The sequence below is a fragment of the Diplodia seriata genome (assembly GCF_021436955.1).
Source record: "Diplodia seriata strain FDS-637 chromosome Unknown scaffold_2, whole genome shotgun sequence".
Lineage (NCBI taxonomy): Eukaryota > Fungi > Ascomycota > Dothideomycetes > Botryosphaeriales > Botryosphaeriaceae > Diplodia > Diplodia seriata.
In genome coordinates this window covers 4462421-4484156 of record NW_027117309.1, presented here as the reverse complement: position 1 = coordinate 4484156, position 21736 = coordinate 4462421, and the positions used below count along the sequence as shown (strand labels likewise).

At 57.2% G+C, this 21736-nt stretch overlaps 6 protein-coding genes across 6 annotated transcripts; 5 read left to right on the top strand and 1 right to left on the bottom strand.

Annotated features, from left to right (window-relative positions):
- Positions 1-366: 366 nt before the first annotated feature.
- On the top strand, positions 367-4440 carry SLS55_002715 (uncharacterized protein; the record flags this gene model as incomplete). Its single annotated transcript, XM_066774196.1, has 1 exon — positions 367-4440. The coding sequence occupies one exon, from the start codon at positions 367-369 to the stop codon at positions 4438-4440; it is 4074 nt and encodes a 1357-aa protein (XP_066636763.1).
- A 504-nt stretch (positions 4441-4944) lies between these two features.
- Positions 4945-6536, top strand: SLS55_002714 (uncharacterized protein; the record flags this gene model as incomplete). The annotated part of the gene is made up of 2 exons (XM_066774195.1): positions 4945-4949; positions 5132-6536. The coding sequence occupies 2 exons, from the start codon at positions 4945-4947 to the stop codon at positions 6534-6536; spliced, it is 1410 nt and encodes a 469-aa protein (XP_066636762.1).
- A 1530-nt stretch (positions 6537-8066) lies between these two features.
- SLS55_002713 (uncharacterized protein) lies at positions 8067-8995 on the top strand (the record flags this gene model as incomplete). The annotated part of the gene is made up of 3 exons (XM_066774194.1): positions 8067-8071; positions 8190-8196; positions 8330-8995. The coding sequence occupies 3 exons, from the start codon at positions 8067-8069 to the stop codon at positions 8993-8995; spliced, it is 678 nt and encodes a 225-aa protein (XP_066636761.1).
- A 1663-nt stretch (positions 8996-10658) lies between these two features.
- SLS55_002712 (uncharacterized protein) lies at positions 10659-11727 on the bottom strand (the record flags this gene model as incomplete). Its single annotated transcript, XM_066774193.1, has 3 exons — positions 10659-11128; positions 11186-11370; positions 11426-11727. 3 exons carry the CDS (start codon positions 11725-11727, stop codon positions 10659-10661), a joined length of 957 nt encoding a protein of 318 aa, XP_066636760.1.
- Positions 11728-12205: 478 nt separating this feature from the next.
- Positions 12206-13550, top strand: SLS55_002711 (uncharacterized protein; the record flags this gene model as incomplete). The annotated part of the gene is made up of 2 exons (XM_066774192.1): positions 12206-12448; positions 12678-13550. 2 exons carry the CDS (start codon positions 12206-12208, stop codon positions 13548-13550), a joined length of 1116 nt encoding a protein of 371 aa, XP_066636759.1.
- Positions 13551-17493: 3943 nt separating this feature from the next.
- Positions 17494-18142, top strand: SLS55_002710 (uncharacterized protein; the record flags this gene model as incomplete). The annotated part of the gene is made up of 2 exons (XM_066774191.1): positions 17494-17676; positions 17732-18142. 2 exons carry the CDS (start codon positions 17494-17496, stop codon positions 18140-18142), a joined length of 594 nt encoding a protein of 197 aa, XP_066636758.1.
- Between the last annotated feature and the right edge of the window lie 3594 nt (positions 18143-21736).

The following is a 21736-nucleotide window of genomic DNA, read 5'->3' as shown; positions in this document are numbered from 1 at the left end:
TTCACCAATATTCCTTCGCAACGTCGAGCACGCCTGCGCTGGCCGATCCTCCAGTGCTGCGCCCTCGACTGCTGCCTCGCCCTCCACGGTCCTTTTCCCTCCGCAACCGCAGACCTTCTCGCTGCTGCCCCCACCTCCCGCAGCACCCTCTTTGCTGCATCGCTGCACCAGCAGCAGCACACGCCGCCCTGTAAACAATCCCCACGCGAGAGCTGGCTCGCTTGAACACCGACGCGCTGACGCTTGATTCGCTGTAGACCCTGCGCGTGACGCACTCCTGCATTACCTCCGAACGGCGCACTCAAAGCTCGACCTCTTAGCCACCACACACACACCTACCCTGTTGTCAATCCCACACCTCTCAGCATGAGCTCGGCGTACGACGGCCGGATCCCGTCCGCTCAGGACGTGGGCCGCCTGCTCAACAAGCTCTACGACCAAGATCCCGACCTGCGGTACATGGCGCTGAACGATCTGCAGGCCATGATGCAGTCCGGCCATCCGGGCTTCTTGCAGCACGATTACACCACCGCCGCCAAGCTCATCGACGGCTTCCTCCACACTCTGAATGACACCAGCGCCGAGGTGCAGAACCAGACCGTCAAGTGCCTGGGGCCGTTTGTGGCAAAGGTGCCCGAGACCATCATCTCGCCACTGATCGACCGCGTTTCGCAGGTCTCCACCACCAACACCGTCGACAACTCCATCCCCGCGCTCGCCCTGCGCAACATAGTCGTTTCGCTTCCCAAGCCCGTCGCCGGCATCCCGCGCAACCAATACGTTGTTGGTGCTTACACCTCTGTTAGCAAGGTACTTATCCCGCGCCTGGTGGGTTTCAATGTGGTCCCCCCCGGCAAGCAGGGTCTCCCGTCTGTACCGAAGAGTCTGTTGGAAGATGATATTGCTAAGGGTACCGACAGCACCGCCATCGATGTTCTCATTGAGGTGGCTCGCTGCTTTGGTCCCATGCTGCAGGAACCCGAGCTCGTCGCGCTACAACACACGGTCATGAAGATCATCCAGAGCGACCGCGCTGGTCCCGTCCTGAAGAAGAAGGCCGTCACCGCTGTCTCGACCCTGGCCATCTACTTTTCCGAGCAGACCCTCAGCAACCTCGTCTCCGGCATCATTGAGAGCATGAGGGACGCTCACATCACCAGAGCGAAGAGGAAGGTCTACATCAACGTCCTGGGCGCAATGGCACGCTCCGTCCCGAAGAAGTTCGGCCCCTACCTGAAGACGCTCGCACCGTTCGTGTTGAGTGCAGTAAGCCAGAGCGAGCTGGATGAGGAGCTGGAAGCTTGGGATGGCGAGGAAGAGCGCGACCTCGAAGCTGACGAGGTCCGCGAGGCTGCTTTGGTGGCACTCGAGAGCTTCCTAGGCTCGTGCTCGCAAGAAATGCGCGTCTTTACTGACGAGGGTATTGAAGCTGGCACTCGCTTCCTGAAGTACGACCCTAACCTTGCGACGGACGATGACGAGGACATGGATGACGAGGAAGAGGATGCGGAGGGACTTGATGATGAAGACTTCGAAGAGGAGGCACAATTTGATGATGAGGACGACGCGAGCTGGAAGGTCCGCCGTTGTGCCGCAAAGGTGCTTCACACCGTCATTGTCACCCGTAGCCAGGGCGATTTGCTGGAGGATGGTACTCTCTACGAACGTGTGGCACCGGCCCTTATTCCCCGGTTCAAGGAGCGCGAGGAGAGTGTTCGCCTAGAAGTTCTCGCTACGCTCTCGAGTCTTGTGCAACAGTCCAAGCCTGAAGTCCTGTCTACCGCTCGTGCCAACAGGGAAGCTTCGAACCTCGGCCTCATGGGTCCTCCACCGTCGCGTAAGAGGAGGCGGGTTGGCAGCGATGCCAGCATGTTCGACCTGCACACTAACGCTTCTCTGTACGCTGGTATCGCATCTGCAAACGGTGACAGCCAGCCGCTCTCTGGCCCTCAAGAGAGCCTTGCCGCGATGGTACCTGACATCGTCAAGGGTGCGCTTCCCCTGCTCAAGACTGGAACGCTGCCTACGAAGCAGGCCATTATTAGTCTGTTGAAGGAAATTGTCATCACGGAGGGCGGTGGACTTTCGGATTACCTGGACCAGATTGTCGATCCTCTGGTCGAAGCCTCCAAGGTCACCAACTCCTCCACTGGCGGCTCATCCGCGTCGTCGGCTACTGGGAACACACTGCGCATCGAAGCTCTCGTGTTGCTCCACGCCATCGCCGAGACGCATGCACCCGCATTGCTGCAACCCTATCTTCCGAAGATTGTTCCGGCCCTGGATACGGCGGCCAAGGAACGCTACAGCAAGGTTTCTGCGGAGGCTTTGGCGAGCGTTGAAGGCTTCATCAAAGCATTCACTCCTCCACGGGCTTCGGCTGGCGCTGCCGAGAACAAGCCTTATCTGGAACAGCTCTTTGACATCCTAGTCAACCGCATCTCTGCAAACGATGCCGATGTTGAAGCTCGTCGCCGTGCCATCCACGTCCTCGGTCTTCTCATCGGCCGTAGCTCCGGCACAGAAGACTTCCTCTCGCAAGATAAGAAGAAGGCTGGTATTGAGCTCCTTGGTCAACGTCTTAAACAGGAGACGACCCGTCTTGCTTCAGTACGCGCCATTGAGATCGCGACTGGTCTTGCGCAGAACAGCGCGGAATTCTCACCTGAATGGATTCAAGAGGTCGCTCTGGAGCTCGGTGCACAGCTGCGCAAGGCTAGTCGCTCTCTGCGTGGCTCTAGCTTGATCGCTCTCAGAACCATCGTCATTAACCCCGTCACTCGTGCTCACTTGGACGCCAAGACTACGAAGGAGATTGAAGAGATGCTGCTGCCTCCGATCAAGAATACCGATCTGCATCTGATGGGTCCGGCTCTAATTATCCTCGCGACGTTCGTGTCCAACGACCCGAGCAACGTTGTCAACGATCAGCTCGTCGACGCGCTTAAGGAGGTCGTCACCTCGACGATTACCGGCAGTGCTCTTGACGCTCTTCTGGCATTGGTAAGGGCTGTTGCTGAAAAGAGTGCTGGTGGTGCTCTGATGAAGTCGCTGCTCCGCGATGTTGGTATTGCGGGCAACCCCGATCTCATTGGCAAGGTGATAGGCACCCTTCTTGTTTACAGCAAGTCAGGTATCGACGTGAAGTTGGAAGACTTTGTGCAGGAACTGCAGACTGCAGCGGATGAGAAGCGCAAGTGCTTGGCTTTGGCGGTTCTGGGCGAAGGTGGTCTGCGTCTGGGACAAGAGTCACCCCTCGACCCGAAGTTGTTCGTTGCTCGTTTCAAAGATGGTGGCCAGGTACCGCTGGCGGCAGCAGTCGCACTTGGCAGGGCAGGTTCTTCGAACGTGAAGACGTACCTCCCGTTCATCATCTCCACCTTGAACCAACCGGACGCCAAGACGTATCTCTTGCTGCACTCGATCAGGGAGATCCTTCAGTACCGCAGCGCGGATGCCGATCTGCTTCCCTTCGCGCAGGATCTATGGCAGCACATCCTCAAGGCATCTCAGCAGGAGGACAACCGAGCCGTTGGCGCTGAGTGCATTGGAAGGCTTACTATCATTGAACCCAAGACATTCCTGCCCCAGCTCCAGGTAATCACTCATTGCAACCAGATGTCTAGACATGCTAACGCCACTCGAAAGAAATTCTTGGGAGAAGCCGATGCCACTGCCAGAGCTATGGTTATCTCGGCTCTGCGCTACACCTTCGCCGATACGGACGAGACGTACGACGACTTCCTGCGGCCGATTGTCATCCCGATGCTGGCGGCGATGCTTCAGGAAACGGACCTGGACAACCAGCGGCTGGCGTTGACGACGATGAGCTCGGCTGTGCACAACAAGCCGGAGCTGGTGCTGCCACATCTGACGGAGCTCCTGCCTCTGGTGATGAGCCAGACGCAGGTCAAGCCGGAGCTGATCCGCGAAGTGCAGATGGGACCTTTCAAGCACAAGGTCGACGACGGTCTCGAGGTGCGCAAGAGCGCGTACGAGACGCTGTACACGCTGCTGGAGACGGCGGTCGCGCGACTCAACCTCGCCGACTTCTTCGAGCGCATCATTGCGGGCATCACGGACGAGCACGACGTGCGCACGCTGTGCAACCTCATGCTCACCAAGCTGGTGCACCTGGCACCGGACGAGACAAAGCAGCGACTGACCACGATCTCGGAGCACTTCAAGGCGGTCATCTCAACCAAGGCCAAGGAGAACGCAGTGAAGCAGGAGATCGAGAAGATCGAGAAGAGCGCCAAGGGCGTGATTAAGGTTTCGATCGACATCAACAAGAGCCTCAACGTCGGCAGCGTCGAGGGCGGCAGCGTCGAGGATCCCAACCACAAGGCTTGGCAGAGCTACTGGGAGTGGGTCAAGAAGGAGCACGCGGCGCCGCTCAAGACGGTGGAGGAGGAGAGCCGGGCCGAGAGGGACCGGTAAGGGGTGTCATTGATGGATGTGGATACCAGGTCTGGGGGATATTATGATTGTTCCAGCATCATCAGCGACATAGGCATCTCACCAAAAGAGAGCGGGTGGGAGAATTGATAGTGGATCTTCATTTCTCGCTGGTGTGGAGCCGCGTGCCTGTTCCTGGATTCGCGGCTGCAGGCGGCCTGACTCGGCAGGCTGGGGATGTCGAGGGTCGAGGGTCGAGGCCGGCGCCGGTGGAGTCGCGGAAGGCGGGAGTGGCGAGGCGTGGAGGGCCGCGGTTCGAGGGCGAGTGTGGGCTGCGTCAGGCGGCGGTGGCCCCATAGTGCTGAGGTGCGGCTTGGTGTTCCTTACATGGCGGCGGCGAGGCGTTAAGCGCCGGGCGGGCGATCGTTGCCCGAGCGGGCGTGTTGCTGCGCCCCGCGTCGTCCTCTCGTCACCCAGCAGCCACTCGCGGCTCGCTGCCACCCGCCTCTGCAACGCGACCCAAAGCTCGGCCAGCCCCACGCTTCGATGTCGTGCAGGCCAATCGCGGCGCCAGGCAGACTCGCGCTCCACGGCTGGCACGGCAGGGAGCAGCCTGATGTCTGCCCGGCGCCCAGAGCTTGCCCGAGCTATTCTTGCGCGCGTGCGACACCTGCTATATTTCTCAAATCTTCCGCCGATCTAGTGCTGATGCTGACTACTGCCCGAGCCGTAGCTGTCGGCCAGCTCTGGGACTCGTGTGCGCTCACGTCATTGCCGTAGCCTGTCGACTCGCTGCCATCTCCAACATAACCTCGTCGCATGCTGGGCTTGCCGTCGTCCTCACCCAAGCCATGGATCCTCGCCACCAGTACTCCCACGCGCAGCCCTCGCAGCAGCCCCCCGAGCCTGCCGAGCCCTACTACTACTACCAACCCCAGCACCACGCGCAGGCGCACCCGCACCACCAGCAACCGCAACACCAGCAGCACCAGCACAACCAGCACCAGCAGCACCTTGCGCAACCTCGCCAGCCGTCAAATCCGCGCTTCTCGTGGCAGATACCCTTGACCGACGCCGAACGACTGCCCATCCACCAGCTGGATCCCGCCCCTCCATCTCCGCCCCCGCAGCCGTCGCAAGCTCAAGCTCGCCCGCGTGCCCAATCGCCACCCCAGTCGAGTCGCTTCTCCTTCGCACAAACCCCGATTGAGGTCCAGCAGCCGCATTTCCACCATTATGCCCACGCACGCCACCCGACCGAGCCCGCCATGCCGCACTCGCCGGACTCGATACATGCTTCGAATCTGAATTCTCCCGCAACCGAGTTCGGCGACCTGTCGGCCATCAGCACCGCCGCTCCACAACTACCAGCGCCTCGCATGTCGCGGCCGCTGTCCAAGGAGATTGGGGAGGATCTGGGGCCCGACGGAAGGGTGCCCGAGGAATATGCCAGGCCGATGCCGCAGGAACCGCATCCTGCCTTTTTCGCCCCGGTCGTAGACACGTCGCCGAGAGGGAGCATAGCTGCGCCGAGGCAGCGACAGCAAAGTCTCGCCCAGAGCGTTGCGCAGTCGGACCATTCGCAGCAGCAGCTCCACCACGGCTACGACGCCCAGCCTCCGCCGCCGGCATCGCCCGGCCCCATCCCCATCAAAACGGAGAGGGACGACAGCAGGGGTGCCGACAATGTCCCCGTATCGCCAATCTCGCCCACCTCTCCCACGCAGCCGTACAGCCCGCACTCGAACGTTCCATCGTCGCGGCCGCCCATCTTTGCGCCGGACAATCCCAGCGGCCCCAACGGGATGCTGACGGCGGAGCATAAGCCGGGGCAGATTGCCCACCCGAACATGGACCTCGAGGCAACTGGCTCGAAGCGTCAGTGGAAGCACTCAATCTGCGAGTGCAGCGGTGATGTTGCGACCTGCATGACCGGAGTCTTTTGTCCGTGCGTGGTCTACGGCAAGACGAGCTACCGGCTGGGCTTGAAGAGCGAGAAGAAGGACCCGACCGAGATGCTGGGCTGGAGCTGGGCCAACACGCAGTGCAGTCTCATGGCCATGGCCACGTTCTGCGGTTTGTGCGGTATGTATCCCCCCCTTCTCTTTCCCGGAACAGACTGTTCTGGATCGGTCTAGCCTCCTCGCGCTGTCATCACATGCATCAGCCAAGACGAGCGAACAATTGCTAATGCGGCTACTACTCCACAGGCCTCTTTCCCCTCATCCACAGAACCCGTCTCCGACACCAGTACGAGCTGCAAGGCTCGCTGCCGTCCGACTTTGTGAAGGCTTGCTGCTGTTGCTGCTGCTCGACGATCCAGAACGAGCGCGAGATGCGGGATAGAGAGGAGCAGGCCAATAGATGGGCCGGACCGTCCAGCGGCGCGACGTACGAACGGCCAAGCCCGATGGTGTATGAACCGCCTCCGCGAGGCTGAAGAGGCGTTCGAATGGAAAGGGCGGGGGGCTTTCGTGATGCAGGAGTGGGGGGGAGGAGGAGGGGAAAGACATGGTTTTCATAGCGCTTCCATTGCTGAGGTGCATCAGCCTAGCCTTTGCGGCATTTTTTTTGTTTTACCCTTTCGTTTCTTGTCTATTTCTCTTTTCTTTCGCTGGCAAGCGGCAGGAATTGGCGTTTTGAGACATATACCCTTTTTTGGCAAATAGCGAGCCTTCATTTTTCGTTTCCGTACATGTCTGAATAAGACGAACCCTTTTTTCTATCATCAATACTGAACTCTTCTCGTTGTTCTCTGCTTCCCCTCCTTATTAGGTAGCGGAACGATAACCACTGTTACTTCGTTTTTTCCCCGCACGCTACTTGCTTTTGCCAAGTGCGTGGCTTGCATTTTCGCCCGCAGCCGACCCGCATGGGTGTTCCGGTTCGTGTGTGGTTTTCTGATCGTCTACAGTTCTACCAAGAAAAAAAAAGAGAGATCCTACCCGTACCGCCCTACTTCATCAACAATCTAATCAAACTTTTTTTTTTCTTTACACACGCCCATCATCTCCGGACCCATACGAGTCTCGGCATGCAAAATGAGGGCCCGCCGCCCGCCGCCCGCATCCTCAATTCCTTCCGACTGCACTGATTGGAACGTTTCCCGCGCCCTTCCGGAACTTTTGCATTGATCAGGACCGCCGTTTATGGGGTTTCTCCACCTGTACGTACCGCCGGCGGCCGGTTGGTTGGTTGTGCAATTTGTACCACTACCCACCCCGCCCCGCCCCTGCAGTGCAGTGGCATGGCTGGTTTGTCGTGTCTTGATAATCTCTCGGTCAGCCGTCTGATCTGGGCGAATGGCGCGCGCGCGCGCCCGTCGGAAGGATTGTTACTTCTGAATCATGGACGGGGGGCGGCTTGTTGGCGAATTGGCGGTGGAGGACGCGGTGGGGTCTTGTCCGGTGTGGAAGAGTGGGAGAGGGGAGAGAGAGGTGTATAAAAGGATGGCGAGGGGGACGCAGGAATTGGAGGAGAGCATCACTTCACTTCAGCTCCGACGGATAAGAGAGAGAGAGAGAGTTTTGGTTGGGACTGCAGCTCCTGGTCAAGGTTTCTTTTTCCCCTTCCTTTGCCTTTTTGTTCTCGAAGACGACGACGACGACGACGACGACGACGACGAAGGAGCTATCGCTACGGTTCTTCCGCTTCTTTGAAGGCTCATGATGAAGTTCGCTGCTGTTGTCTCGATGCTGGCTGTGCCGTTGCTGGCGCTGGCGGATTGTGAGTTCGATTGGTTGTCTGACGAGGATGATGAGGAGGAGGAGGCTGACCCGCTCGCTCTCCAGCTGTCCCGTTCGAGCGCCTCAATGCCACCGACGCTGTAAGTCTCGTTTCATTCTTTCCTGCTCCCTCCTCCTCTCCCTCCCTCCCCGCCTCCCCTTCATCTCCCACTGCCCTCCTCCTCCTCCTCCCCCTCCCCCCTCAGAAAACCCCCCCAACCAACCAAACAAACCAACCCAAGGTCCTCCTCATCCTCGACCTCCAAGTCGGCCTCTACACCGTAACCCACGACTTCGACCCAACACTCTACCGCTCCAACCTCCTCGCGCACGCCGCCCTGGGCACGCTCTTCCCCACCCTCCCCGTCATCCTCACCACCTCCGCCGAAAGCGGCCCCAACGGCCCCCTCCCCGCCGAAATCCTCTCCATGTACCCCAGCGCCCCGCTCATCAAACGGCAAGGCGAAGTCGACGCCTGGGACAACCCCTCCTTCCGCGCGGCGCTGCGCGCCACCAACCGGTCGCAAGTCATCGTGGCTGGCGTGACCACGGACGTGTGCACGGCGTTCCTGGCGTTGAGTCTGAGGGCGGAGGGGTACGGGGTCTGGGCGAATGTGGAGGCGAGCGGGACGACGAGTGCGCTGGTGAGGGATGTGAGTAATGACCGCATGAGGGATGCCGGGGTGCAGTTGGTGAGTTTGTTTAGTATTGTGTGCGATTTGATGAGGGATTGGAGGGGGACGCCCGGCGCGAGGGAGGTGCTGCCGTGGTTGGATCGCTGGATGCCGGCGTATGGGTTTTTGGCGAGGGCGCATGGGGCCGCGGTGAGGGAGGGCGCGTTGATTCCGGGGGAGGAGGAGCTGTTGGGGTGAGGGCGTTGGAGGGGAGGATAGCAGAGGGGAATATGGGGAGGGATGGGGAGGTGGTGCGGGGATGAAGGGCCCGTGATAGTAGGGTTCTTGGGAATGGTGGTGTTGTCGGGGACGGTGGCGGGGAGGGAAACGTATATGATCGTTGCTGAATCTTTCGGTCCTGGACAGATCCTCTTGCGGGTTCTTGAAGGGTCAGAGTAAAATGGAATGGCTTGGTCAATGTCCCTTTATTCTGGATGCTTGTGTGAACCGTTGACGCTTTTGTTCATGGCGTATTTGGACAAGAAGCTACTCAAGACCTTTTTGCAGTGGGCCAGAAGGGAGTTTACTCGTTTCCGTAAGGGACAGTGCAGTGAACTTCAGATATATTTGGGGTAGCGCCCGGTTGCCTCGCTAAGAATTGTCCCGTATAAATGCGCGGATGATATCAATATCCCGATAGCTGTGTCGAGCCTGTTAAGAACGCGGCGATTGGTATCTAGGATGGGCTTCGATCAGTTCAATTGTTAAAACCCACACCGCTTCAAACAGTGGACGATGGCTCGTAGAGACACGGCGGGTGACAAAAGAAATTGCCTACTCGCATCTGCCTTACACACAGTTTCCGCATTAAAACATTCATGTAGAGAGTTGAATAAGGTCCACACGTAAATATAAGCTCTGAATTCGCATATGTACGTTTAGATCTTATATTCAACTACCAATCCCATGTATATTCTTTCTATGAATTAGATGCGGATGGGCAGTTTCTCTGTCACCCGCCGTGGAGACGTGCGCAATCAAAGCCTCCAATCAGGTCCCGAAGAAAAAGCGCCAAAACGTCGTGCCATGCCACCCAATACGAACCGTTTCGAAACACCATCTGACTCGCATCTCCCCACCTCGCTCGAGAAGAGGCGTTTTCGGATCGCCATCCTCTCCCGAGACTGAAACGGGGCGGCAGAAAATCATTACCAGGCCCGGCCGGCCTGCGACGTGGGCTGCCGGGCTGGCTGAACCACAGATGCACACATGTAGCCACAGTAAGCTTACTCGCAGATCCTCGCATACGCATGCCGGCTCCAACGTGGACGAGGTGGGTCCAGAACGTTGGAGAAGAAGATGCGGCTACGGCCCGCCTGCGCGGGGATGTGGGTTGCTGGGGTGGGTGCAGGTGTGGAGTGTGGATCAGAGACAAGGGTGTCTATCCATTCAGCCGGGACGGGCTGCAGGCGCGTGGCAGGCAGGGAGGGCGGGAAGACGACGAATTGCGTGATGACAAGGCAAGCAGGCAAGCAACAAGGGTTCGTATTTTGCCAGATGAAAGCTCGTACGCCAATGGATTTTCCCCACGCTCGTTGGGGCACGGAGCGGGCCGCTAGTTGGGCAGAGTAACAGCCACGACTTGTTTAGACTTTTAGCCGCCTGGTTGGAGGCAGCCACAGATGCGGCTGAGGCGGCCGCTAAGGCTTTCGGTACCACACGGTGGGGGGAAATGTCACTGCGATGATTCGGCGTCTTGTGGTTTTATTGGAATGGGAAAACAGGAAATCGAGGTGGTCATTATAAAGTCTTGCAATCGCTCATTGCATGGGAAAATATCGTATCAAAAACACCAAGCCCCCGCTCTATCCTCTTTGCTCCAGAATTTTCGCCGTCATTCATTCGTCATTACTTGTAATTATCAGCGTTTTAACTTGGGCGTGTCGGGCACCATGGCGGTGTCGACCCTCGTCCGGTTGTAGTAATTCCTCGCGTCCTGATCATGCACCATGGGCGAGTCGCTCGCCGGCCCGTCGCTCAGTTCGATGACGGTCGCCGGCGGCGGCGGCTGCGCTCGCGGGTTTCTTTTTCTTAGTGTGTACAGCACGGGCGCGTTGACGGCCAGCGCGGCGACAAAGAGCTCGATGCTGGCCCAGGTCGTCCGGTTGACTTGGCTGACGGCTTGGTTGTGGTTTTGCGGCAGCCGGATGGCCGTGATGGCGATGATGAAAATTCCGAGGCTGAAGAGGGAGGCGATGTGGATCCGCTCCAAGATCGGTCGTTTCCAGTAGTAGAAGAAGATGGGGATTGGCAGGACCATGAGCATGATGTCGGTGATGATGTTGAGCACTCCGAGGGTGAGGAGTTGGGTTTGAGCTTGGGAGCAGATGCCTTTGTTTTGGTTAGCTCGGGATCCTCCTACTCCAATGGAGATAAGTCTGAACGTACCTGGGTCTGGAAGCACTTGCCAGTACAGGTGGAAAGGAGTGCATTCGGTAAAAGTGACGACTTGCACAGCAATGTATGTACCCGCGAAAACGACAAAAAAGGATCGAAGCACGACATATTCCCAGTGCAAGCCCTTGATGAGCTGGCGCGTGATTTCTAGGAGAGCAAGTTTTTGCAACCACAAACTGTTCCACTGCATAAGCCTTGGCGCTCTCCGGAAGGGGCGGAAGCGCGACTTACTATGAATTGTAAAAGACGCGGTTCACCAGGGCGAATTTGCTTCCAATCTCACGCCGATAGACCTTCTCCGGCGTCCAATGGGTCTTGTCTCGCAACGTTGGCGGCATGTTGTTGGTGCCCCAGGTAATGACAACGTGGATCAGGCCGAGGCGGACAAAGGCGCAGAAGATGGCAGCCATGGTGAGGTAGTCGCCGACCTGGAAGGCCTGCCCTCTTACTTTCCGCAGCACCAGCCTGGTGGCCATGATGGCGACGGCGAACCAGGTGAGCAGCCATAGGATCAGCAGAGTGGGATCCTGCATCGGGCCCGGCCCGAATGGTCGCACGAGGAAGCGAGGGAGCAGGTGGGGGAGGGGAACAATCGCAGCAGGAGATCCTCGAGAAATAGAGATCCGACATTGCATGATATAGGACGCCGGCAGCGGCCGCCGTCTTACGACCATCACCTCGGCCCCTGCCCAGGACAGGCACTGTGCCTAGTGGGCTGCGCCAATCTCCGCTGGTCGCAACGGCGAACGCCATAGTGTGCAGCGGCTAGTGTCTAAAACGAGCTGTTGTACGGCGCCCACCCCCACATAACTGCAGCCCTGTGCGCCGCCACCGCGTGCCCGAAGCCCCTTACCGAGACCTCGACCACGGATCGGCTATTCGCCAATCTATATATCTGATGCTGTGCATCCGCGCGGCAGGCCTCGATTCTCTCCTGAGTTGAAAAGCCCGTTGCCTCCTCTCTATTCCCCGGAACCCGCGTCTTCCTGAGACAGCGCAGCGCGAGCAAGGATGCGCTCCGCAATTTTCTTCGCCCTGTCGCTCGCGGGCACAGTGATCGCCGCCGCCAACCAGACCAGTACGGAAACGCCTCACACCCGCAAGTACTTCTACACCGGCGGTCAGTATGTCGCCGACAGCAACGGCGACCACACCTGGACCGACCAGCTGTACGTCGAGCAGCTGACGCCCGTCGGCGGCGCCACCAAGGAGAACCCCATCATCTTCATCCACGGTCAGGCCCAGACCGGCACGGTACGTATCTAAGACATGATCAGCCCACCCACGTGGGTGCCCAAGTGCCGAACCCAAGAAAAACTCTCGTCAACTTCTGACTCGGTAGCACCGCCGAAGTCGCGACGAGAGTTTATCACCCAAACCCGAAAAGAGAAAAATCCCCAAAGCCAAGCAAAAATGCAATGCAAATCCCTCGATCCGATGACAACATCCCCGCTGATCAACCCCTCTTCCGCGTCATGAACAGAACTGGCTCAACAAAGCCGACGGCAGCCCCGGCTGGTCGTCCTACTTCCTCGGCCAGGGCTACCAGGTCTACATCGTCGACCAGACCTACCGCGGCCGCTCGCCCACCACCCCGGGCCTCGCGACGTCCGCCTACTCGGCCGAGGTCCTGCAGCAGCGCTTCACCGCCCCCGAGCAGTACATGCTGTGGCCGCAGGCCGCCGCGCACACGCAGTGGCCGGGCAACGGCACGCAGGGCGACGCCTACTTCGACGACTACTACATCTCGACCGTGCCCTTCTACAAGGGCGACGCCGCGGTCCAGCAGACGTCGTTCCAGAGCGCCGGCGCCGCGCTGCTGGACCGCATCGCGACGCCGGCCGTGCTGGTCGCGCACTCGCAGGGCGGCTTGATGCCGTGGCTGCTGGCGGACGTGCGGCCGGCGCTGGTCAGGTCGATCGTCGCGCTCGAGCCGACGGGCCCGCCGTTCCGCGAGGCCGTCTTCTCGGAGACCGCGAGCAGGCCGTACGGCTTGACGGACGCGCCGTTGACGTACGAGCCCGCGGTGGCGGACCCCGCGACCGACTTGGTGCAGCAGGTCATCCCCGGCAACGAGACGGCGGGCGTGTCGGATTGCGTGCTGCAGTCGAACGGCACGGTGGTGCGCAAGCTGGTCAACTTGGAGAAGATCCCGACGGTCGTGTTGACGACCGAGGCGAGCTATCACGTCCCGTACGATTGGTGCACCGTCAAGTTCCTGAGGCAGGCCGGTGTTACCACCGATCATCTTTTCCTTCCTGACATTGGCATCGAGGGAAATGCGCACATGCTGTTTTTGGAAGAGAACTCTGATGAGACTGCTGCGGCCGTGAATGACTGGATCGTCAGTCATTGAGGAAAAAGTTGGTGTTTGGGCAAAATTAACTTCTAATCGACCTTATTGTGTGAGTATTTAGTAATATGAATGTCTGGAGCTCTCTCATGTAGCCCAACAGTATGTAAAACTATGGACACTGCCATTGTGAGATGGTGGACGTTCCTCACTCGCGCTCAAAGCTCTCAGGATTTCCCGATCGGGCTTAGTCGCTCGTTTAGGGCTTGCAGCCGCATAGCTTAATTCTACAGCGCAGCGCGTGTCTTTGAGCATCGCCTCGTGACTTCCCGCTCCCGGAGGTTCTCTCTTTCTGTGGGTAGGAGAAGCAAACGGCCGGATGAAAACGTGAGATTTAAAAGCAGCGTTTAGGATGTAATCTCGACTACACTTGTAAGTGAAGTATAATTTCTCGAGAAGTATGATTGTGAAGAGACATACAGTGACGCTAATCTCAAGGGCGCCGTGGTATCCAAGAATTATACAAGAAATATATCATCCGCCTCGGATTCCTCCCACGTCCTGACCTCGCCGTACATGGCGCCTTCAATGTAAGCATCTCCCGCAAATCGGTACATTTCCGACCCTTCTACCTTTCTAAGAACGAGTGGGACCCTACATCCATGAAGGATGGCAACGACATCTCCCTCTTTAGCACCTCGCTGAACAAAACCAAATCTTCCCGAGGTGGTCGTGATGAACCTTAGAGTAACCCAAACATCAATCAGAATAAAGAGATCGAGCGGACAATTTACCAGATTCACGTCCTCGTTTTCCGTACCCGGAACATCTTCACGGATGATATGCCGCTCAAAAAGCTCGACGCATTCCTCTGCTGTTCTCTGGACCCTTAACCCGATCGCGTCCGCCCCCAGAAGTACTTTGAGGTAATCCGTCGCGGCTACGAGGCCCGAGGATTTATTGTTGACATCTCTCCAGATGAATTCCTGCCAGGTAGGACGCTTAGTAGGAAGATAACATGTAGGGTATGACCACCCTTCATTATGAACCTCCTTTTCCATGGTGCAGGTTTTTATCGCGTCGAAAACTTTGCCGCGCAAATGTAAGCAGTGATGAGAGAGGTGCGCGTCCCGGGTGTGTCGAAATCCCTTCGCTGCGTCCCAGCGGACTTGGGCGTCTAGTGGCCGACCAAGTAGTAACGATACATATGCATAGGGTGTCCAGTCCGGTGCCCAGGATGGCAGGCCAACAAGTTCAGATCCGAGGATACCACGCGCTGCTGTGATAATCTCAATAGATTTGGTTGATGATATGGTATGTCGGACGAAGGAGGTATAGGCGTCTACCACCGACGATTGGTAGTTGGGTCTGAAGTCGGGTGGACTCCACAAACCGAGGAACGCGAATATTCGATCCCTCGGGTCGGATACGAGAAGTGGATTGAAGATATATGCTGTTGTAAGCATTCGGCAGAAGGTAAAGCCGTCAAAGGGGCCGTCAAGATCAGACAGGTGATCTAGTCGCCACCTCCGAGCCTCTTCAAAAAGCGTGCGCCGGATGAAACTCAGATGAAGTCCTGAAGTGTAGTGAATATGAAAGGCCAACAGGATCAAGTGTAAAAGCGACTCCATGGTAAATGCTCTGCTGCCCACTACTACTTGCGTGAGCTTTGACAGAACGTACTCCTGGAAGACCCACCCACGCTCAAACCAGGGTCTTTGCAGCAATGTTTCCAAAGCTGTAGAACATGCTTCTATCCAAGGTTCACTGAGAGAATACTCTTCCGTAAAGTCCTTATAAATGTCGTATAAATTTTCGTTACAAACCCGCATGTCTGTGGTGTGAATAGAACGGTCGGCGACATGCATTGCCTCGATGAGAAGCTGCATCGAGGTCATTTCCACAATCCGGTCCTGCTGTTTATCGCCGTCTCTCACTCTGTTCGGTAATTTCCGTTGCGATAGCTGTATGACCTGCTGTCCTGGATCCTCCGGCCCCAACCATATGAGAGTCCGCAGCGCCGAGCTGTAGATCTGCTCCATCAACCTGACTTGTCGGCCACGCTCCTCAGGGTTCTTCTGGTTGATGCATAGTTGGTCGATCCACAAGTGACGTGTCTCTTCTTTAGTGAATTCTGCCAGGTATGGCAGCGCCTCGAACACGCTGCGAGTGATGGCCAGCTGCTTCGATCCGCTGGAAGTGGAAAGACGCATCGTGTGGTTGAGGGTCGGATCGCCCCAGGCATACGACACTGCCTCGAAGGGGAAATTGTCATCGAGGGAGACGTGGATGAGGCTAAAGCTGCGAGGCTGTGGTTCGGCATCGTCGCTGCTCAACTCGGTGATCTTGAGCAGTCGGATATGCCGATCGCTCTGGAGCGGATCGTAGTGGAAGTCGTTCGATTCTGCGTCCATGACTGTTTCGCAGTGAGGAGCGTAGTGTGAAGCGAAAGGTGGCCAGCAAAGGATCTGCGAAACCTCTGCGGGGTCGAGGTTGCACAATCAGTCAGCTGAAGCTGACTGATGCTGACTGCACCCCTTGCGTGCATGTTCGCTTAGCATCGTGAATTGAAAAGCTCACTTCTCCCGCAACCATTTCGAGTAATGGCAAGATTGATCATCATTAAAAACCACTATCATTGCCAACTCGTAGAGTCTCTGCATTAGCCAGCATTCCCACATGCACTACCCGTAAAAGACATACTGAGATAACGAAGAGACCGTACAGCCCACCGGATTGGCTCACCAGCTTCCAAATATGATTACTGAAGTTGATGTAAGGTTAAACCTCAAATCGAATGCATGAAGACCCCTGTCCCTTGGCCGACAATCCCACTAAATGAACGACAGGACATACAACCGGGGCTCCACCAAATCCGCCGACAACCAAACCCCGAACGAACCTATCAGAAAAAACATCACCAGCATTCACGCACGACGAACCAATCATCGCCCCGCCCCCTCCACCATCGACCACCCACACCCCAGCAACCCTTCCCCGCACGCACACCCCCACGACGCCAAACCCAGCAACCCACGAACCACCGAGAAGAGACCACACCCCCAACAAACCCGCGCTTCAAATACCCGCCCCATCCGCCCCGTCCGCCGTCCCATCCTCCAACAAAGCGCACCCCTCAAACCCACGTACACCAATCAATCAATCAGCCACACCAACCAATCGACCAACCACACCCCCACCAACAATGCCACCACCACCCCCGACCTACGACCTCATAGTCATCGGCTCCGGCTTCGCCGGCGCCACCACCACGCTCTCCTTCCTATCCACCTTTGCCTCCGCCTCCACCACCACCACCCCCCCGCGCCTTCCACGCGTCGCCCTCCTCGAAGCCGGCCACCCCTCCACCCGCCCCGGCGCCTCGCGCTGGACAATGGCGTACCTGCGCCTCTCCCCCTCCACGCTCACCTTCGACGCCGGGTGGGCGGGGGAGATGCGGGCCGCCAGCAAGGGCGCCGCCGACGAAGCGTACATGGCGACGCTGGCGCGGGAGGCGACGACGACGGCGAAGTGGTTGGAGGAGGAGGTGGGGGTGCGGTGGGTGAGGCACCAGGAGAAGAATGTGGTTCTGGAGTGGGAGACGGGGCAGGGTTTCGTGTATCCGGTCGGCGGGGGGGTGGAGGTGGTGGGGAGGCTGATGGGGGGGATTGCGGGGTACGGGGAGCAGGTGGATGTGTTGTGGGAGACGGAGGCGAGGGGGGTGGTGACGGATGAGGCGGGGAGGGTGAGGGGGGTGAGGGTGAGGGGGAAGGATGGGTTGGTGTGTGAGCTGTGAGTGTTTTTCGCTTCTTTCTTTCTTTCTTTCTTTTTTTGAGTGTTGGGTTTCTTCTCCTGGGGGTTGGTTGCAGGTCGAGATGATGTGTGCTTTCTCTCTCTCTCTCTCTCTCTCTTTTTTTTTTTTTTTTTTTTTTGCTGATTTGGTGGTGCGTGCAGGCTTGCTCCTGATGTGGTTCTTGCGTGTGGGGGGTTTGAGGGCAATCCCGAGATGCTGGCGAAATACGTCGGGAATCGCACGCACGAGCTGCCTTTGATTGCGCCGGGGTTGGTGCATAACAAGGGTGCTGGGTTGAACATGGCGCTGGAGCTTGGTGCGGCGACGAGCGGCTCGTTCGACGGCATGCACTGCGAGCTGGTGGATACTCGGGCGACGAAGCCGGATGCTGTTATCGTGAGTGGACACTCCAGGATGTTCCGGGCCAAAAACACCTGCTTACCTCTTCCAGTGGGGTCACAACTATGGGATCGTCGTCAACGAGCACTGCAAACGCTTCTACGATGAGGGGAAGGGGCACCTCTTCTCGACTTTCGAGAAGATAGCGCTCGAGCTCTGGCGCGACCAAAACCAAAAAGGATACTTCGTCACGGACGACACCATCATGAAGCGCTTCCGCCCCGGCTGGGTGTACGACACAACTGACCAAGAGCCGGAGAAGGCAGACACTATCAGAGAACTCGCGGTGAAGCTGGGCTGCGACCCCGATGAGCTGCAAAAGACAGTGGATGAGTTCAACGAAGCCTGCGACAAAGAAACTCCGTTCGACCTGATGAAACTGGACGGGAAAAGGACACATGGACTCAATCCAGACAAGACGAATTGGGCAAATCCCATCGTCAAGCCGCCGTTTTATGGGTAAGTGAGAAGGAGCCGTGAACCGGAACATATGCTGAGAATGAACAGTTACCCGCTCATGGCGCACTTGACCTTCACATACGGCGGTGTGAAGACGAACACGAATGCACAGGTACTCGGCACCAACGATGTCCCCATTCCGGGGCTTTGGGCAGCCGGAGAGATGACTGGTCTCTACTACAATGGTATAGATAGTGTCCACCCTGTTCTGACGCGAAACTGACAGATAGTAGAATATCCGCCGGCCACCTCGGTCCTGAGGTCCCTCACTTTCGGACGCCTTGCCGGAGCACAGATTGCGCAGAAGCTTATCACTTCAGAGCTCTGAAGCACGGCACTTGGATGACAAGGGAACTGAATGCTTGACGGGAATTGGATGGGGAGGGAAAAAAGAACAAAGTAAACAGCCTACTCCTTTAGAAGGGGAAGGTTCTTTCGATGAAATTGAAATATTCAGTCTCGCGACATGCCATCGAGGCCCATACGCCATCGAATGCAGAAGGCTACAGAACAATTCACATTGCTGTGCAAGCACTCCGTACCAACCCCACCACATTGATTACAGGTCTGGCTAAGGGGTAAGTGGTAGTTCAACAAACCGTTGGGCTTGGAATAAAGAAAATAGGAGAAAAACAACGAAAGTGTTCACAACAGCGTTGAAGCTGGAGCTGTGAACGATATTTCCTACGTTGCGGCAGGCGAAACGAAGGGCTGCATTTGTTGATGAAGACTAGCTTGAAAACGGCCGGTAAGGTTTGCGTCCGCACTGGCAGGTCAAGGCTGAAAGGTATCATATGGCATCCATCCATCCGAGCAATTGGGTTGATTGTACGGGCTCTCGGGTGCGACACCGGGGCAGAATTCCGGATCAACGACGCTCCCCCAACCACTGCCTGCATCTTCATGGATGATTTGGCCGCCACGGTCACTGCGAAAGCCGGCCGCCGCCGCATCTTGCGGGCTCCAGGGAGAACCGCCGCAGGATCGGCCCGGAAACGAATTCTGCTGTGAGGTGCGAAAAGCTCCGTGGCTTCCTCCTGGGTACTGCGATGGTTGCATTGTGGTATACTGCCTCTGTCCATGTGACTGTGGAACGACGCCCGACTGAGGCTCCAGTCCGAGAGGGAATTGCATATCGACGGTGTCCGTGTCCGGGCCGGGGTTCCGCCACGGGTTGAGTCCTGGATACTGTCCGGCTACGTTTCCGTGGCTGGAGGGAACTTCCAGCTGATCCTTCTCGTGGCTCATGAGTCCTGTCAACCAGTGATGGAGTGAATGCAAAGTTGCTGCCTGAGAATCTGGAGACTGGTCGGAAATGAACTGTTTGATGGTTGTCTGGAGATCTTCAATGGTCTGGGTTCCTTCAGACCTGCTGTTCGTCCTGCATCCTGAGGCGCTGGGATGGCTATCAGAGTGACCTTCTCCAGACTGCAAGGCTCCCATGGACTGATTGTTGAGGGGCCTGGATTGTGGGACATGGGACTGATGAGGGTAATCTGAAATCAATCAGTGTGATGTTTTAGGCTGAAGTCTGGGTACCCTACATGGGCTCGGAGGTAGTGGCGCCCCAGGGAAGAGCAGTTTGTACAGGTTGAACCAGAGAGTTTGCTGTGCACAGCCCCTCTGGGACCCTCTACGTGGGCATCCAATGGGGTCGTTGGCATGCGCAAACAGGTCTCCGCAGGTCAAGAAGAAACGTGAGCATATCGAACACCTCTCAAGCTCCAACTCATGCTGATTTTCCAGATGGCGGCTTCACACAGAAAGTCAGTACTGGTAGTAAGGTCGTCACGGATGACTTACGTCACCTCGGCCATATTACGAAAGCCGCGTCCGGCATAGGCGCAGTTGCTTAGACGCTCAACACTCGTGATCTCTTCATGCTTGTAGAAGGGGCAAGCAAAGCGTTCGTCTGATTGCCGTGATGCCGACTGATTGGGATGCTGAAGAGTCAGTGTCTTCAGAAATGCCCCAACGAAACACTGTGGCATCGTCGCACTTACAACCTGGGACTATTTAGAAATCAAACCAAATGGAATTGGCGAGAAGACTTACATTTGTGGACGCAACGTCCATCGTGAAATACGTAGAAGGAAAAAGCCTCTAATGGTGAACAGAAGACATTTGAGCCGGGCGGGCCCCCGGAAGCTGACGAAGTGGTTGTTCAAAATAAAGGGCGAGCCTCATTCTCATGGCTTGCTTTTGTTCTCACTTTGCACAGCCGCTGGCGCTGGCAGTCGAGGCAGGGGTTCATGATCCTGCCTCGGTCTGATTCGTTGCCTCGCATTTGTCTCCGCACTTCCCTACGTGTTTTGTGCAACACGACGAGAGCGAACCGACAAGGCCACCACTCCAGTAAGGCTCCCGGAGGCGAGCGGTCTGTTCGTGTACAAGGCTGGTTTTATATGCGGGCGGGGCAACGGACAGTTGGGCATCAGGGCGCCAGATCATCCGGGCTGTGTCAGCCGGGTTGGCTGTGTCGACTTTCGTAGTTTCGTACAAAATTGTCGGCTCCAAAGCCGGTCGACCCTGGTGTCGACTCGTGGCAGGGGATCTGTTTTGATGGGCCAGAAGCGGCCGAACCACTCTGCTGGCAACCTACCCATTATCGGGGGGCGCGGAATGCTGCACATCATCGCAATGGGCTTGCGTATCTCCGTAGAAGCCGTGAGGCATAAAGTAGAACCATGTGGGATTAATACACGATGGCAGCTGCTGTCATTCAAGTGATATGCGGGGTCTTCCCGCTCACGTGCGGCCGAGGAATGTGGTGGTGGCCGATGAGAAGGTGTGTGTAGCTGGGCATCCGATCGAACAAGAAAGCTGTAGTGGTCCCTAGGCACAAGAAATGCTCACGCGCCTTGGCGTTTGGCATGAAAGTGTAATAGGAGACGAATTTCGCCTTCTTCTGCCCGGTTCCAAGTAACATTTTGCATGTGGAGCAACTGCAAATGCGGTACAGTGGAATGGCATCTTAGACATGCATATCGTAACGAGATGATTTCGCTTCGGTGGCGTTCGGTTATCTGCCGCCTACTGTTGAGGGTCGACCATTACTTGTCCGGCATACTGGAAGTTGTCTAGACCTATAATCAATATGGTGAGGCTTGTGCGGAGTGCTTGCAAACCGCAGCAAGAAATGAATAAGTCGATGCCCATCATTTCTCTTAGCCACAAGTCAAAAAAGGGCAAAATATGAGATGATCCAGCACCCCAAAGTACATACATACAAGCGCGCTGGCTGTAGAGCATCACACCGGAAAATATTTCCCCAGGCTGATGGAGGATTTCGGAGCAGGGCGCTAGCCGGATCGGGCAGGCCTTGCCGGCCGCGGAGATGTTTCGGCAGCGTGGCTGCTTCGGGCGGGTCCGATGCAACCCAGTGTACAGTGTGCGTGGGCGTGGGCGTGGGCGTGGGTTTAGCGGAGTCGTTCATGATGTTAGCGGCTGATAAGATGGCGGCGGGATGGCCGACTGGGAGAATTTGCATGGTGGGCTTCCGTCGTGGGCCGGTGCATCACAGCGGGGGCTCCGCTGTCCAGAGGGTCTTGTGGGACGGGATGGTAGCTGCGGGGTAAGAGCAGTGGAAGTATGAAGA